The sequence below is a fragment of the Colobus angolensis genome, unplaced genomic scaffold (assembly GCF_000951035.1).
Source record: "Colobus angolensis palliatus isolate OR3802 unplaced genomic scaffold, Cang.pa_1.0 Scaffold30, whole genome shotgun sequence".
NCBI lineage: Eukaryota > Metazoa > Chordata > Mammalia > Primates > Cercopithecidae > Colobus > Colobus angolensis.
Genome location: NW_012116266.1, coordinates 7,729,741 through 7,747,241, shown reverse-complemented (window position 1 = coordinate 7,747,241; position 17,501 = coordinate 7,729,741). Strand labels below are relative to the sequence as shown.

The window sequence follows — 17,501 nt, the reverse complement described above, 5'->3', positions numbered from 1 at the left end:
AAATGCAAGCAAATCAATACAGCATCAAGATTTTTCACATATTAAAATGAACACTAATGACTTGTGAAGGCAGACTGTGTACCATGTAGTACTTAATAGATGAGCCTGCAATGACCATCAACTCAATTTTTTAAATAACACAAAGATTCACAAGCCAAAACAAACATTTGATTAAAAAATTCAGCTATTCAAGATAACTCAGTTGTCCTTTTTCTCTTTGAGATTGGGAAGGGTTGGGTCTTTAAAAACCTGAAGAGGAGTTGGTAAGAGAAAAAGAATCCTCAATGCTTTAAAAAAACTCAACTGGTTAGAAGTCCATACAACTACTATGCTGGCATAGTATCTGTGACAGATGTTTTCTGTCACAGAACAATTCACTTTCCCATAGAAGCAGTTCCTCCAAGCCAACTATATAAAGATGTAAATCAGTTCACCCATGATTAAAACTGAAATAATCCTTCATAATAGAAGGCAGACACCTCACCCAAAAAGATCTTTTAAATCACTGCTAGCTGAACTGTTGTGATTGGTCATAGTAGTTGGTGGCTATGCAAAGTTCCGTGGGTTGAAGAAAGGATTACCCTGCGTACCAAAGGCAGATTGTCCTATCATGTTCATTTGTGTTCCCATTACTGAACTGCCCATAGCTGGAGAACCTTGAGGAGGTACAAACTGATTGAGCCACTGATTTGGTTTCTGTTGTGATAACTGGTTCATGCTAACTTTGGGTTTCTGAGGGCCAAAGAGATTATTAAGGGCAGACATATCTGTGGGTCTTTGTTGGGTCGGCTTTGCACCCGCAGGAGAAACATTCAAAGCACTGAAGTTTGGCAAAGTGGGAGGTGTTCCAGAGTCATCTTGGTCACTCCAACTGTGCTTGGACTACTGTAGAAGTTCTGGTTTGTAGTAACAGGCAAGTTGAATCCTGAAGTCTGAAAGCCCATATTGGCATTTAGGCCATTTGTCAAATTTTTCTTTGTATTATCAACTGGTATAGAAAACATCATGCCAATGCCCATGGAAGGAAGAGAAGTGAAAGTACTTGAAGCAGAAGGTTTAGGGGTACTAACAGAAAGGCTAGTCAAAGATGACATATTATCCATCAATGTGTCTGTCAAGTCATTAGTCTGTTTAACAGTAGCAATAGGTGTATACACTTGGGGTTTAAGAGGCTGCTGGCTTTTCAACTTCTGTGCCTGCTCTTGTTCTTTTGCTAATTTTTGTTTTTCTTCAAATGTAAGTGATGCTGTTTTACGTTTATTCTGTAACCCATCCTCTTTATTTTCAGAATCACTGCCAGTCAGAAGGTCTGCTCCAATGTGGTTAACAACCTTGTCAATTTGCTGATTCAAAATATTTGTAACTTTTGTCTCCCCAGAAACATTCATTTGATTTCCTATGTCCAAAGACTTCTGCTGTTCTTGCATTATATGAAGTTGTTCCAGCTTAGTCTTATGTTCAGACTGCAATCTATTAAGCATCTCTTTTATGATGCAAATGAAAGAATTGAACTGATTAAGATTGTTTTCAATACTCAGGGGAATAAGATGAGGCAATACTTTTCCAGCCAGCTGCTCTTTGGTGATTCCCAACTTATGAGTATAAGTACATTTGTAAATGCCTAAAATACCCATGAAGACTGCAGATTCTTTGGATGAAATCTGTTGTAAGAAGGGTAGGATATCATCAAGTAAAAATCACTTATCCAAGTATTCCAAAATCTTTTGTAAGCACACTAACGAATTTACACAAACAGCAAGGGAAGACATTTGTAGACAGGCATTTTTAATTCTTGGTATCAAAGTACGTTTCATGGATGGGTAGTCTATAAGATTTGCAAAGGCTGGAATGATGTTTAGACAGAGCTCCTGGGTCTGAATGGAAGGAGCTTCTAGTGCTCTGTAAACCATGGGTAGGACACTGTTCTTTATCTCATCGGGAGGGGTTTTGGTTAGTAGCAAATCCATTTTTTGTCGGAAAATTACCAAAATTTGGATTGGCTCCTGCTGCTTAAACACAGGACCAAGTTCAGGTGGAATTAATTTGACATATTCTTCTTTGGTGCATTCCTCAATGATCAGTAGAACACTGGGCAAAACAAAAGGTACCATGCCAGGGTTTACAAATTCTGAAGTCAAACAAGTCAAAATTCTCTGCACAATGACGTGCTTGGGCAGTAGAACCTTTGGCAGTCTGTTGAAAAACTGTGATTTCCGAAGATAATCTCTTTGGAATAAGGTATCAAAACATTGCAGTGTTACTGCACCAACATCATCAAAGAAGGGAATCTGTCATTTGATCTGCATCTGGTCTTAGAGTTACATTTAACAGTAGCTTTACATGTTCACAACCTTCCTCAGGTATATTTGTAAGTAAACTAGATCCTAAATAACTCAACTGATCCAACTGCCTACTGAAACTCTTGTAAATATCTTGCTTATTGACTTCAAATATAAGTTTCCTTTTATTAAATACAGCATACATAACAGTTCCTAAAGAATACAAATCACTGGCTGTTTCACAGTTCACATAAAGTATGTATTCAGGAGCCAAATATTCAGGATTTGGAAGACACAATGAAGGTAAATTTGGGTTCCATTCTTTACAAGGAAATTTAGGCTCTTGTTCAGAAGGATTGGTTGATGATACACAAAAATCAAAACCCATTATTTTCCAGGCTCCACTTTTATTCACAATTGTATTTTCAGGAGTAATATTTCCATGTACCATTTTCACACTGCTATGCAAGAATGACAAGCCTTCGGAAACCTGGAGCAAACCACATTTGGTTTCTACATCATAAAGTTTATAATCCTTAATGTCTGGAGACATAGGGAAAGGTAGATTTTCCCAGTTACCAAGAACACTGGCTAAACTGGCAAAAACTGGTTCTGTACAAAATGCCAAGAAATCCCTGGATTCTTCTAAAGGATGCTGGACAGTAAGAAGTCGAGGGTGTTGAAGTCGAGTTAAGTGCTGGATTCCTTGTTTTAGAGAATCGATGATTTGATCCTTTTCACATTTTTGATATTTGTCAATAATTTCTCATCAAAGACAAAAACAGCCACTACTTTGTTGACTTTTTTGTGCCATTAAAAATCTCCCAAGCTAGCCCACTGCCACCACTGGCAATGTGTCGACCAACATCAAATTCTCTAGTGACAGGATTTCCCATTACAGCACTAGTGACATCAGCTGTTACTTTTGTAACAGTACTCTTCAATTTATTACCACATGGACTCCATGGCTGCAATATTGGGCAGTCATAGTTACCTTTTCTCTCTCCTCCAGGAGGGGCACAGCTGGGGCTCTTTTTCCCCGCCCCCCTAAACATAGGCGGTTCCTGCTCTGCTTTTGCACCTGGCAGCTGCCTCCTGTTTACTCCATCGCCTCCACCACCCCCACGGGCACAAACAGAGCACAAACACCGCCTGAGCTGGATGAGGGAAAGGGGTAGGGAGGGGAGGGACTGGGGACAGAGACTAAGGGAGGGCGAAAAAGACTGAAAGACCTATTGTCAGCTACTTTTATTACTGTATTACTATTGAGTTTTTAGACCTAGAGATCAAATCAAGATTGCTAAAATAAGGTTGCTATAGTATCTAAATAATTACAGAGTATTAAAGGTAGAAGGTACTTTCAGAAACCATCCAATCCTGCCTCCTAGATAAGGAAACTGAAACTTAAAGATGGGTAACTTGCTGAGGACAACAGAACCACCAGACGTGTGTCTTGACTTCCTATCCAGCACTGTACCCATTCTTGTTGCTATCCGCCATTTACAGGACAAAGGCTGACAACTTGTCCTAGAAAGCAAGTTCCTACACATCATGTCTCCAACATACAGTATTAGTCCTATGTATCTCCTAATTCCTCCAGGTGTCTAATCTACTTATTGTCTTATTTTTCATTCTTAATATTAGAAAGATCCTGGGTTTTGGCATCAGACGTAGCTTCTGAATGTGACTCCTCTACTAATTAAGTTAGACACATGATTTATCCTTTCAGAGCCTTAATTTCTCTCATTTGTAAAATAAAGATCATTTATCACTCAAAACAGTAGTAAGAAGTAACTAAAATAAGCAATTAAGGCACCCAGGGTATCTGGTAGATCATAGGTACTCACTGAATACTATTTACATCACTACTCTCTCACTTGCACACCTACAACACCCACCCCCCATCTCTGAACAAAACTGGGCTTTTGTGTCTTTATGTATCTGCCACTATCTTCCTGTTCCCAGTACTGCCCATCATTTAACACCTTCCAAACTTAGCTGTTTACAAAAAAGGAGAGTTATTCCTGTTAACATGCTTAAAATACTAGGGCTTAATATAGAGAAAATACAGGATGTCATGTCAGCCCTCTCACTTTTAAAGAGATGTGGTATTTCCTTTGTGGGTAGTATAATGAAACATGCTCTAGCTCTGGCAAAGAACAACAAAGTACTGGTAAAGAACACAAATCCTTAAGACAGTAAATTCCTGCTACTTGACCTTGACTTAACAATGACATTTTAATAAGTTAAATACAAGGAGGCTGGCAATATCAGACATTCCTATTCACCCAGAAGGAGAAGCAGTGGCTTGATCATCACAATGAGACAGAGATGAGGCAGATTTAAAACCTTAAATATGGTTCTAAATAAGCTCTCAATCCTTACAGAGCTCTTAAATAAGAGACCTGAACATATATCCAAATTCTATTATTACAAGTTCCATGTGATTATCCGAATTTTTCCTGCTCGATATGTTACATATAGATTGTCATTTTAATACTCAGGAAGAGAAGTTGACTATAAATACATGCAGCGCTAAAAACAGACTATTAGGTATTCAAGGGTATAGTGGAAATGAAGAACAAAAGTGACATTATTACAAGAGATACTAGTCCCTAGACGTTTTCTTCAAATAGGTATTAATGAAATCCTGTGAAAATTCAAGGTCATGAATTCCCTACTTCCAAAATGTAATATTAAAAATGAGTGTACAATCCAGGCTTAGTAGATTAAGCTAAATATTCTTTAGACTAGCTCTTCCACCTTGCATCCATATTCTGATAATGCTCCATTTATTACTCTTGCCCAAGCTTGACAACTCCTTCTCTACCTTTTTATCCTCCAAATGTCTCTTCCATATGCCCATTTTTTTTCCAGTCATGCCTACTGGTAAGAGAATTAAATCACTGCTAGAATCAAGCATACTAGAGCATGGTCTACAGTATGATCTTTAGACCCACATAGCAAAGATTAAAAACAAGCCTCAAAGGTTTAACCTTATCAGCAAATAACTTAAAGACCTGCCAAAACAAATTTTAACACTTTTCCAAGGAAGACAACAAAATCCAAACACTTAACAATGTAACATTCATAACATTCACCAGTCCATACAAAATTACTAGATATGCAAAAATAAATAAAATGTAATCCATAACCAGGAGGGAAATGAGTCAACAGAAACAGACCCGTAATGACAGAAATAACAGAACTAGTAAGCAGCATTTAAACACAGCTATTTTTTAATATGCTCAAAAATTTAAAAGGAAAACAGTAACTTAATAAGAGAAACAGAAGATATACCTGTATTTTAAAAATTCAAACAGAACTAAAATACAGTATCTAAAATAAAAAATTCACTAGATAAGATAAACAGATTAGATAGTCTCCAGAAGAAAAGAACAGTAAACTTGAAAGCATAGCAATAGAAATTATCTAAAATGAAGCACAGAGAAAAAAAAGATTGGGGGTAAAAATCTGAAAAGAACATCAGTGGCTGTGTCATATTAAGCAGTCTGCAGTCCCAGAAGAAAAAAGAGGCAAGAACAGAAAAAATATTTGAAAAAGTGGTGGCCAAATTCTTCCAAGTTTAATTAAAACAATTAAGCCTATAGTTCAAAGAATTTCAACTCCATGCAGGATAAATACAAAGAAAACCACACCAAAGTAAAATTGCTAAAAACCAGTGATAAAGAAAAAAATCCTACAAGCAGAGAGATGGGAAAAAAAAGACACATTACATTTAAGGGAACAAAGAGTGAATGCAAACTATTCATTTCAAGATAGGTGACAATGGAACAGCATCATTAAAACACATGGACAAAAAGCCAATTTAGAATCTTGTGCTAGTGAAAAATATCTTTCAAAAAAGGTGAAATAGGCCAAGCGTGGTAGCTCACTCCTGTAATCCCAGCTCTTTGGGAGGTCAAAGTGAAAGGACTGCTTGAGCCCAGGATTTCAAGACCAGCTTGGCAACATAGTGAAACCCTGACTCTACATTAAAAAAATAAAAAAAATAAAAAAATAAAGAAAGAAAAAATTAGCTGGGTTTGATGGTGCATGCCTTGTGGTCCAAGCTACTCAAGAGGCTGAGATGGGAGGATCACTTGAGCCCAGGAGGTTCAGGCTGCAGTGAGCCATGATCGTGTCACTGTACTCCAGCCTGGGGAACAGAATGAGATCCATTCTCAAGAAAAAAAAAAAAAGAAATTTTATTTTTTACACAAGCAGAAACCTAAGGCTATTCATTGCCAGCCAACCCATATCCCAGGAAATGTTAAAGTTATTCAGGCAAAAAGCATATTGGATGGGAACTTCAATCTACCAAAGAAATAACAGAATGGTAAATCTGTGGGTAGTACATAAGCCTTTTATTTTCATAATTTATTTAATTCATAATTAGCAATTTAAAGCAAAAGTAATAATGTATTACGTATATGACATATGTAGATGTAAAAGGCATAATAATAATAATATGTAGAATTGTAGAGGGAAATGGAAGAATACTGTTTTAAGAGTGTCACTGTATTAAATATAATGTTATCTGAAGGTGGGCTTTGGTAAGTTAAAGGTGCGTATTGCAACCTAGAGAAAGCACTGAGAAAAATAAGAGGTATAGCTAATATGTCAACAGTAGAATTAAAATAAAATAAAATAAATGTAAAAAAAGAAAATGAGGAAAAAACGGAAGATGGAACAAATAGAAAAATAGAAAATAGGAGTACAGTAGCCTCAACTACAGTGATAATTACATTAAAATTAAATGGTCCAAATACCGCAAATAGAAAGTACAGATGATCAGACTGGATTTTCTTTTTAGAAAAGACCCAACTGTAAGTTATCTGTGGAGATGCCCTTTAAATGTAAAGATTTAGATTAGTTTAAAAAGTAAAAACATGAAAAATAATGTGATGCCAATTCCACACAAACTTTTTCCAAACACAGAGGAAGGCATACTTCACAACTCATTTTACAAGGCCAGTATTACCTCAATATCAAAATCAAGCAAAGACATTGCAAAAAAAAAGAAAAAATTACAAATCAATAATCCTTAGTAATGGGACTAGGAAGGACACAGACACACACACTCCCTAACAAAACACTAGTAAATAAAACCTGTCATATACAAAAAAGATAATATATCATAACCAAGTAGTTTTTTCCAGGAATGCAAGTCTGGTTTAAAATTCAAAACTAAACCAAAAGAATTCACCACACTAATAGACAAAGGAAGAAAAACCATATGAGTATTTCAACAGAGGCAAAATAGCCATTTGACAAAACTCATGCTAAAAACTTCTCATCCAATTTGGAAGAGAAGGATATCTTCTCAATTTAATATAGGGTATTCTCAAGAGACTTAATGGTCAAATACTCTAACTTTTCTCCTCAGACTGGAAATATGTCAAGAATGTTTACTATTACCATTTTTATTCAACAATATACTGAGATCGTGTCTCATTCAATAAGGCAAGAAAAATAAATAAAAGGCATCCAGATTGAAAAAGAATATGCAAAACTGTCTCTATTTGCAGACATTATGGTGTATGTAGAAAACTCTAAGAAATCTACCAAAAAGTTATGAAAACTAGTAAGTTAAACAAAGTTGCAGAATGCACGGTCAACATTAAAAAAACCAATTTCATTTCTATATAGTAGTAACACACAGTAGGAGAATGAAATTAAATAAACAGTGCCATTTAAAAAATACTTAAGACTAAATTTAATAAAATATGTGCAAGACTTATGCAATAAAAACTATAAAATATTGTTAAGAGAAATTAAAGAGGACCTAACTAAGCTAATGGAGAATATATCAAGTTTATGGATTAGGAGACTCACTATTCTTAAATTATCAATTCTCTACAGAATATATGTAATTCCATTCAAAAGTCCAGCATTCTTTTTTGAAAGAAAATGACAAGCTGATTATTATTATTAGGGACAGGGTCTCTCATTCTGTTATTCAGGCTGGAGTGCAATGGCACAATCATAGCTCACTGCAGCCTTAATCTCCTGGGCTCAAGTTATCCTCCTGCCTCAGCTTCCCTAGTAGCTGGGACTACAGGTGCATGCCACCACGCCCAGCTAATTGTTTTTATTTTTTGTAGAGATGGGGGTCTCACTATGTTGTCCAGGCTGCTCTTGAACTCCTGGGCTCAAGTGTTGATAAGCAAATTATACAATTTATATAAAAATGTGAAAAATCTTAAATGGCCAAAATAATTTTTGAAAAAGAAGAGTAAAGTTGGAGAATTTGTAGTATCTGATTTCAAGATTTACTATAGAATTATACAGTAAATAAGACGTGGTAGTTCTGTAAAGATAGACTTAGGGATTAAAGGAACAGGATAGAGTTCAGAAATAGAAACTATACATATATGACTAGGTGATTTTCAATGAAATTATCAAGGTATTTCAATAAGGGTAAAGCGACCATGTTTAACAAATGGTAAAGAAACAATGAAATATCCAACTGGAAAGCAAAAAACAAAAATTTGGACCTTAATCTAATTCCATAATCAAAAAAGTAGACTACTGACTTAAAAGTAGAAGTAAAAACTGTCAAACTTTTCCTTTTATGCGAAGATTTCTTAGAAATGACACAAAAATATGAATTATAGTAGCAAAAACTGATAAACGCCATCAAAATTTAAAATCGCTCTTCCAAAGACACTAGTAAGAAGATGAAAAGGCAAGCCAAAGTCTGGGAGAAAATACGGTCCATTTATCTAACAAAGGACTTACATCTAGAACATGTAAAGGACACTTAAAATTGAACACTTACATTTCAATAGGAAGATAAAATTTTAGTGGGCAAATGATTTGAATAAACAACTCAAAATAAAATCTAGATATGGCTAATAAGCACATGAAAAGGTGCTCAACATCATGAGTCATCAGGAAAATATAAATTAAAATCTCAGAGATATCAGTACACACCTACTAGAATGGCTAAAATCAAAACCACTGACACTACCAAGTGTTGATGATATACAGCAGAGGTCAGCAAACGACAGCCCACAGGTCAACTTCAGCTTGCTGCCCCTGCCTGGTTTTGTAAATCAACTTTTATTGAAACACAGTCACATTCATTTTTTCATGTACTGTCCATGGCTGCTTTTCTGCTACAATAGCAGAGATAAGTTCCAGCTTAGCAATAAAAAGAATAAACTTCTGATACTTATCACAAGTGGATAAATCTCAAAAACATTTTGCTGTACAAAAGAAGGCAGACACAAAAGACACAGATTCAATTTACATGAAATTCTAGAACAAGCAAATTTAATTTAAAGTAGCAGAAAACAGATTAGTGGTTGTTTGGAACCGGAGGTGAGGGGTGGGGAGATCTGTGTACAAGGGAACTTTCTCTGGGATGATAAAAACTTCTCGAACTTGTTTGTACTGGCAGTTACACGGAGTGTATAGTTTTGTCAAAACTCAAACTGTACACTTAAAGTGAGTGTATTTTTTTGTATCTTAATAAACATACCTCAATGAGGATAAATTAAAAAAAACTTTGGGTTTTGATGGGTTTCAGAATTCAGAATTTTTCAGATTTTTAGAAAAGTAGCACTGTACATTAACTGTATGTTATATAACATCCCCAGCTGGTTTTGCGGCAGCACCTCATATTTAAATACACAAATAAATCTTCAGCAAATATAAGTATTCAAACTAAATGAGTTAAGTCTAGAAACAGCCAAAGTCTGGTTTTGTGGGCAAATGAGTGTTTGAATAAAAGTATAGAAAAAAACTTGGAGTGCTCAGAGTTTTTTGATTTAGTCTTACAGATAAGGTGTTATGGGCCTATATGTATGTTTGTTATATGCTGTACGCCCCAAGAGTCTTGTGTGCCAGGCACTGCTGTTAGGTACCTGCAGGGTATACAAACACAGGTAACTCTGTCCTTGCCCTGTGGAGATCAGATGGATATGATGCAGCTACTACTCACCAGGTGTTCACAGGGTACAGGGGAGTCCGACATAGACAAGAAACAACATGAAAGACAGATGCTCTTAATGCGTCAGGAGACACAGGGGATGCAGAGATTAATTCAGTCTTTCCCTGAGGACATCAGACTAGAAAGGCAGGCTTGGGTTTCATCATGATAGGTCACATATGCTGGACTGAGGCATTTGCATTTTCTCCCGTAAGCGACAGCACTTCAATATTTATTAAACTGGACTTACCAGTGATGCTCTCCGAGTCTCTGTGACTGCTATTCATGAGGTTTTCTTCACCTGTTGGTGATGTAAAAATTGCATTCTGGGATTGACTCATGCAGGATCCTTTCTTGCTTTGGTTGAGAAGGACAGCTTTGGTATGAATCAGAGTAAAGGAAATCCATCAAGCCATTCAATAATGAAATGGATTTGGTCACATGGATATTTTCTTTTAGACAGATTTTCTCTGATGAGTCAAAAGGCATCCGTAGCAATGAGCACTCTCATGTGATTATCATACTTTGGAGAGTCATGACCTAAAACAAAAATATATCAAGTGACTAGAACTCAGCATGCTCTTTAACAACAGGAATCTAATAAATTGAAATATCTGTCATGAAAAATGTTTTTCTAATGATACATACAACATGGATAAATCTCATAATTATGCTGGAAGAAAGTCAGACAAAAAAAGAATACACAGTTTATGACTTCATTTATATAAAATTCTAGAAAATGTCCACTTATCTATAGTGACAGAAAGTAGATCAGTGGTCGCCTGGAGTTAAGGGAGGAATTACTAAGGGGCAGGAGAAAAGTTTTTGGAATGATGAATATGTTCATTATTTTGACTGTGGTGATGGTTTTACAAATGCATATCAAAAGTGGTTAAATTGTACACATGAAATGTGTAATCTGATGCATGTTAATTATATTTAAACAAAGCTGTTTACTTTTTTAAAAAGATAACTGTTTAAAGTAATACACTAATAACGTATTGTAGAGTCTATAACATAAGTAGAAGTAGAATGTTTCGCAGTAGCACGAAGGCCAGGAGTGGGGAAATGGGCATACACTGGTGTAAGGCTTTTGTATTACACAGGAAATAGTAACATATGGCTTGAAGATAGACTGTGATAAGTTAAAGAAGTATACTATAAACCTGAAACCAACCAATTAAAAAACTCAAGAATTACAGATAATAAACCAATGAAGAAGATGAAATGAAATAATACAAAACAGGGTTTTTTAATCCTGGAAAATTAACATTTTGGGCCAGTTATTGCTTCGTCATGTGCATTGTAGGATCTTTTACCCACTAAGTGCCAGTGGAATCTCTTCCCCAGACCCTCTCCAGTTTTATCCAAAATGTCTCCAGACATTGCCAGATGCCCCCAGCGGGCTGGGGTGAGGGGGTGCAAAAATCATCCCTGGTTGAGAACCACTGATACAACAGATGCTCAACTTCACTCATAATTAAAACAAAAATATAAACAAAAAAAAGTTCACCACTAGATTAGCAAACATCAAGTTTTATTATATTCTTTGCTGGAGATGGTGTAGAGAAAGAAGCACTCTTAAACCCTGTTGATAAAAGTGCAAATTGGGGCTGGGCATGGTGACTCACACCTGTAATCTCAGCACCTTGGGAGGCTGAGGCAGGCGATCACTTGAGGTCAGGGGTTCCAGACCAACCTGGCCAACATGGTGAAACCCCGTCTCTACTACAAATGCAAAAATTAGTCGGGTGTGGTGGCATGTGCCTGTAATCCCAGCTACTTGGGAGGCTGAAGTGGGAGAATCGCTTGAGCCTGGGAGGCGGAGGTTGCAGTGAGCCAAGATTGTGCCACTGCACTCCAGCCTGGGTGACAGAGCAAGACTCTGTCTCAAAAAAAAAAAAAAAGTACAAAGGGTACAAGCTTTCAGAAGGCTATTTGGCAATGTCTACCAAACTTTTAAATGCACACATGCTGTAACTTAGCAGCTCTACCACCAGGAATTTACACAATGGATATACTCACTAAGTGTGCCAAGATGTAGGGATACAGATGCCCATACAGTATTGGTTTGGGGGAAAAAAAAGCACACACCACACAATTGGAACTAAACATCTATAAATAAATAGTTTAATAACAGGGGAACATACAAAGGAATGTAATGTACTAAATATATGTGCATACTTAAAAAAATCAGGAACTGTCATTAGTAAAACTGTTCAATTCTACTTATTTGGTTTATATCAAGACAGTCTCTGCTTGGCAACTTGTGGCTTCCATGTATAGTTAATCCATTCTCATGTCTACTCTTCACAGGCATCATAAATATTCAATGTTTTACAAGAGAGTTACCCTCAAGAAGTAGAAAGGAACAAAGTAAATAAAGGAGACTGAAAATGGTTACTGTGGCAGAAGAATAGAGAAGTGCTTTGAGCAAATCCTAGGGAAGAGAGTTTCAGAGATAGAATGTGAACAGAATTAAACATTATACAAAAGTCAAAAGGAAAATTCGGTTTATTAAAAAAGGGGTAAGGGACCATAAAATCAATGACAACTTTCCAGAAACCAGTTCAGCCAAGAGACTGGATCCAAAGACAGGCTGCAAGGTGTCGGGAAGTGAGATGGTAAGAGTGGCGTTCAGTGAGTACAGACCAGGATTTCCCAACACCTAGACTTTCAGATCCCCATAGATTAGTAAAATTTCAAACATTTCTGTGGTTACTGGCATGGGTTTTCCATTTCTTACCAATTTCTATTACTTTGTAAATGATAAAACATTTTACTAAAAAAAAAAAAAAAAAGAGATATAATAAATAGCAGTCCTTCCCAAAAGAGGAGTTTATAATTTTATGTTGGAATAACAATAGCAACACCACCACCACCACACACACACACACACACACACAGACACACACATATGAGACAGAGTCTTGCTCTGTTGCTCTGTCACCCAGGCTGGTGTGCAGTGGTGCAATCATAGCTCACTATAGCCTTGAACTCCTGGCCTAAGTGATTCTCCTTCCTGCCTCAACTCGCAAAGCACTGAGATTACAGGCATGAGCTACTAAACCCAGCCCTGATTTTTCTATATTTGAACTCAGAAAATTTTAATAAATACTTTAAGATTCTGGTACTGATACATGCTGAATAAATGTGAGTGAACCCTAAAAACATGCTAAGTAGAAGAAGCCAGCCACATGATTCCATTTATATAAAATATCCAAAATAGGCAAATCCACAGTGAAAAAGCCAATTAGTAGTTATCAGGAACTAGGGAGAGGGGAGGATAGGGAGTGACCGCTTAATGCATATGGGGATTCCTTTTATGATGATGAAAATTTGATCAATTACAGCTGGTTCGATGGCAGTGGATGATCAGAACTTATTAACATTAGTGTCATTAAAGTTGGTAGATAGTCCCTCACTGCTAAATTTGGCTTAAAAATAAATTTTTTTTTAAAATTTGATGAATTAGTGGTGATGGTGGCACAACATTGTAAATATACCATAATAAATTTCACTGAATTATATACTTTAAGGTGGTTAAAATGGCAAATTTTACATGTCTTTTACTGTAACTAAGTACTGCACTATATAACACAAAGTATATAGTACACAATTTAAAAAGTGATAGGGAAATGCTTAGATCAATAATCATGTATTCCAAGTGTATTTTAAATAAAATCAGTCTTGGTAAAAAAAAAAAAGATTATATTTCATATACATAACTATTTTCTTGAAATGTTTGCCAGTATAGTAATCTGTGTTAGCCAGTGCAATATGAAGTAAAGCTCTAATATATTAATTTGCATACTTTAATTTTAATTCCAGTTGTCAAAAATTCATTTTTCATATTCCAGGAAAAGTCCATTGTATACAACTGAATTCTTTTCCACATATCGTATCATCCAGAATTGTCATCCCTAAAGCAGTCACTATAAATGAAATGGAATTCTAACGAATCAAACCAATAAAGAGTCACACCTTGAACCTGGAAGGAAGAAGAAAGCAATCTTCCCTGAAGTACACAATTGCTTGCTACCTGAGCAAAATCAGAACTAGGGCCTCTGCCAACCAAGAAGCGGGGAAATGATCATTTTTGGGTAGAGAACCAAATATCACTTGCTATGTAAGTCTTTATGTCACATATAATTTTTATCAAGATCTTTTAAATAATACTCCAAAGACCTAGATTTATAGTTTAGGAATCTAGTGATACATTTTAAAAAAACAGAATGGCAACGGAAATCTAAGAATAAATGTGCTAGTGTATAATAGGCTATCTAGTCAATGATCAGCAAATCATGCACTAGTTTATAACTGTGCACTAGTGTATAACAGGCTATCTAGTGCATGGTCAGCAAATTTGGCCCACAGTCAAATTTGGCTTGCCACCTGTTTTTGTATAACCTGTGAGTTAAGAATGACTTTTATACTTTCAAATGGCTGGAAGGCAAAGAATAGTATTATGTGACATGTGACAATTATGAAATTCAATTTCCAGTGTCACAAAGGAAGTTTTATTGGAATACAGCCACACTAATTTAAGTATTGTCAATGGGTTGCTTTCAGGCTACAACAGTAGAGCTTAGTAATTTTAAGGACTTCATAGTCCACAGAATCTAGGTACTATGTGTCTCTTTACAGAAAAAGTTGACCAACACCTGTTCTGCAGTAGAAAAATAGTTCAGTCATAAAATCACCATCTACTTAAATCAAAGATTTCCTAGATTAACTTCTTAAACAGGGTTTCCTTCCACATTTACATACTTGTAATTAGATCACTATTTCCACAGAATTTAGGTAAACAAAACAACAGACTTCTACTTTCTACATCCATAAATGCATTTAAATGCTATTTTCAATTTCTAAGAAAGCTTTTTTTTTTTTTTTTTTTTTGAGATGGAGTTTCACCCTTGCTGCCCAGGCTGGAGTGCAATGGTGCAATCTTGGCTCACTGCAACCCCTACCCCCAGGTTCAAGTGATTCTCCTGCCTCAGCCTCCCAAGTAGCTCGGATTACAGCGCCTGCCACTATGCCTGGCTAATTTTTGTATTTTTAGTAGAGATGGGGTTTAACCATGTTGGCCGAGTTGGTCTCGTACTCCTGACCTCAGGTGATCCACCCGCCTCGGCCTCCCAAAGTGCTGGGATTACAGGCATGAGCCACCGTGCCCCACTCCAGAAAGCATTTTTTTTTTTAAAAGTCATAAGTTATATATTTGTTTGTGAAGAGAGAGAGAGACTGAAAAGGAATAGGATAAAAGCAAAGTATCTCTCATACTGGTCCACACTAATTCTCAGAGCTGTGGTTCTTTTAATCGTATTTGAATCAAAGACCACTGTGAAAAATCTAATGATAATTTTGAGAACTTATGCCCACCACTCTGTTATGCACTAGCTGATCTGATTATATATTTACATTACCATTTATTTTTAGTTTCTATTTTTGTATTTCTATATCTCACACAGGAACACAAAAATTATGTATGTTTCACCTATGGACTCTAGATCTTTGTTCTATAGCAGGGGTCCCCAACCCCCGCGCCATAGAACTGTATCCATCTGTGGCCTGTCAGGGACTAGGCTGCACAGCAGGAGGTGGGTGAGTGAAGCTTCATCTGCATTTACAGCCACGCCCCATCACTCGCATTACTGCCTGAGCTTTGCCTCCTGCCAGATCAGAGGCGGCATTAGATTCTCATAGGAGCTCGACACTTATTGTGAACCGCGCATGGGAGGGATCTAGGTTGCCCACTCCTTATGAGAATCTAATGCCTCATGATCTGTCACTGTCGCCCATCACCCTCCCAAGGGACTGTCTAGTTGCTGGAAAATAAGCTTTGGGCTCCCGCCGATTCCACATTATGGTGAGTTGTATAATTATTTCATTACATATTACAGTGTAATGATAATAGCAATAAAGTGCATAGTAAATGTAATGTGCTTGAATCATCCCCAAATCACCCTCCCCATCTCCACTGGTCCGTGGAAAAATTGTCTTCCACGAAATCAGTCTTTGGTGGCAGAAAGGTTGGGGACCTCTGTTCTAGAAAACTGCTTTGCAAATTAACTTTGGAGGTTTTGTTAATGGTTTAGTCTTAATTCTTGCACAGCAGAATAGAGAAAACCAAGTTGAACTAAGAACTAAGTCCATCTAAAGAGTTATGCAGGAAAAATGCTGACTTCCAGGGTAATTCAGGAACCTGTCCAGCCTGCAGACTGTGCACTAGGTCAAGGGTGATCTGGCAATGGTATGCTCTTCCTGGGGACTTTTTAGATCTAAAATAAGCCCTTTGAACATGCCCTGTCTAAATCTGAGCTCCTCAGAAAGATCAGCTTGGAGTAGCAGTACTGAACATAGTACCGTGGATGTGGCCTGACATTAGACAAGTCTGAATTGTAACCTTATTTACTGCTTTCTGACCTTGGGCCCATTATTTAACATTTCTGAGTCTCATTCCTCGTTTTCAAGGTGGGGATATTAATAACTACCCTTTATAAGAAGGGTCAGACATGAGAATTAAATAAAAATGACAAATTTCTAGTTTGGTACCCAACATACAGTAGACACTCAAATGCGCACTCCTGTTAGTTTCCCCCTAGCTATCAGCCCTGAGAAAAAGATGATGTCTTCTGTCTAATATTACCTTTTATTATTATTATACTTTAAGTTCTAGGGTACATGTGCACAATGTGCAGCCTTGTTACATATGTATACATGAGCCATGTTGGTGTGTTGCACCCATTAACACGTCATTTACATTAAGCATTTCTTCTAATGTTATCCCTCTCCCCTCCCCCCACCAGACGACATGTCCCGGTGTGTGATGTTCCCCACCCTGTATCCAACTGTTCTCATTGTTCAATTCCCAACTATGAGTGAGAACATGCGGTGTTTGGTTTTCTGTCCTTGTGATAGTTTGCTCAGAATGATGGTTTCCAGCTTCATCGTGTCCCCACAAAGGACATGAACTCATCCTTTTTTAGGGCTGCATAGTATTCCATAGTGTATATGTGCCATATTTTCTTAATCCAGTCTATCATTGATGGACATTTGGGTTGGTTACAAGTCTTTGCTATGGTGAATAGTGCCACAATAAACATACATGTGCATGTGTCTTTATAGCAGCATGATATATAATCCTTTGGATTTATACCCAGTAATGGGATGGCTGGGTCAAATGGCATTTCTAGTTCTAGATCCTTGAGGAATCACCACACTGTCTTCCACAATGGTTGAACTAGTTTACAGTCCCACCAACAGTGTAAAAGTGTTCCTAT

At 36.8% G+C, this 17,501-nt stretch overlaps 1 protein-coding gene and 1 pseudogene across 2 annotated transcripts in view; both read right to left on the bottom strand.

Annotated features, from left to right (window-relative positions):
• TRAK2 (trafficking protein, kinesin binding 2) overlaps positions 1 to 17,501 on the bottom strand; it is a 95,208-nt gene that overhangs the window by 48,008 nt on the left and 29,699 nt on the right. Inside the window, exon 2 of the mRNA XM_011950006.1 lies at positions 10,469 to 10,758. Coding sequence (XP_011805396.1) covers positions 10,469 to 10,559 — 91 coding nt within the window. The 5' untranslated portion in view covers positions 10,560 to 10,758. The remainder of the gene's footprint in view (positions 1 to 10,468; positions 10,759 to 17,501) is intronic.
• Positions 481 to 3,223, bottom strand: LOC105517406 (annotated as a pseudogene). The gene has a single exon (XR_001002663.1). The product of XR_001002663.1 is annotated as an SCY1-like protein 2 pseudogene (transcript).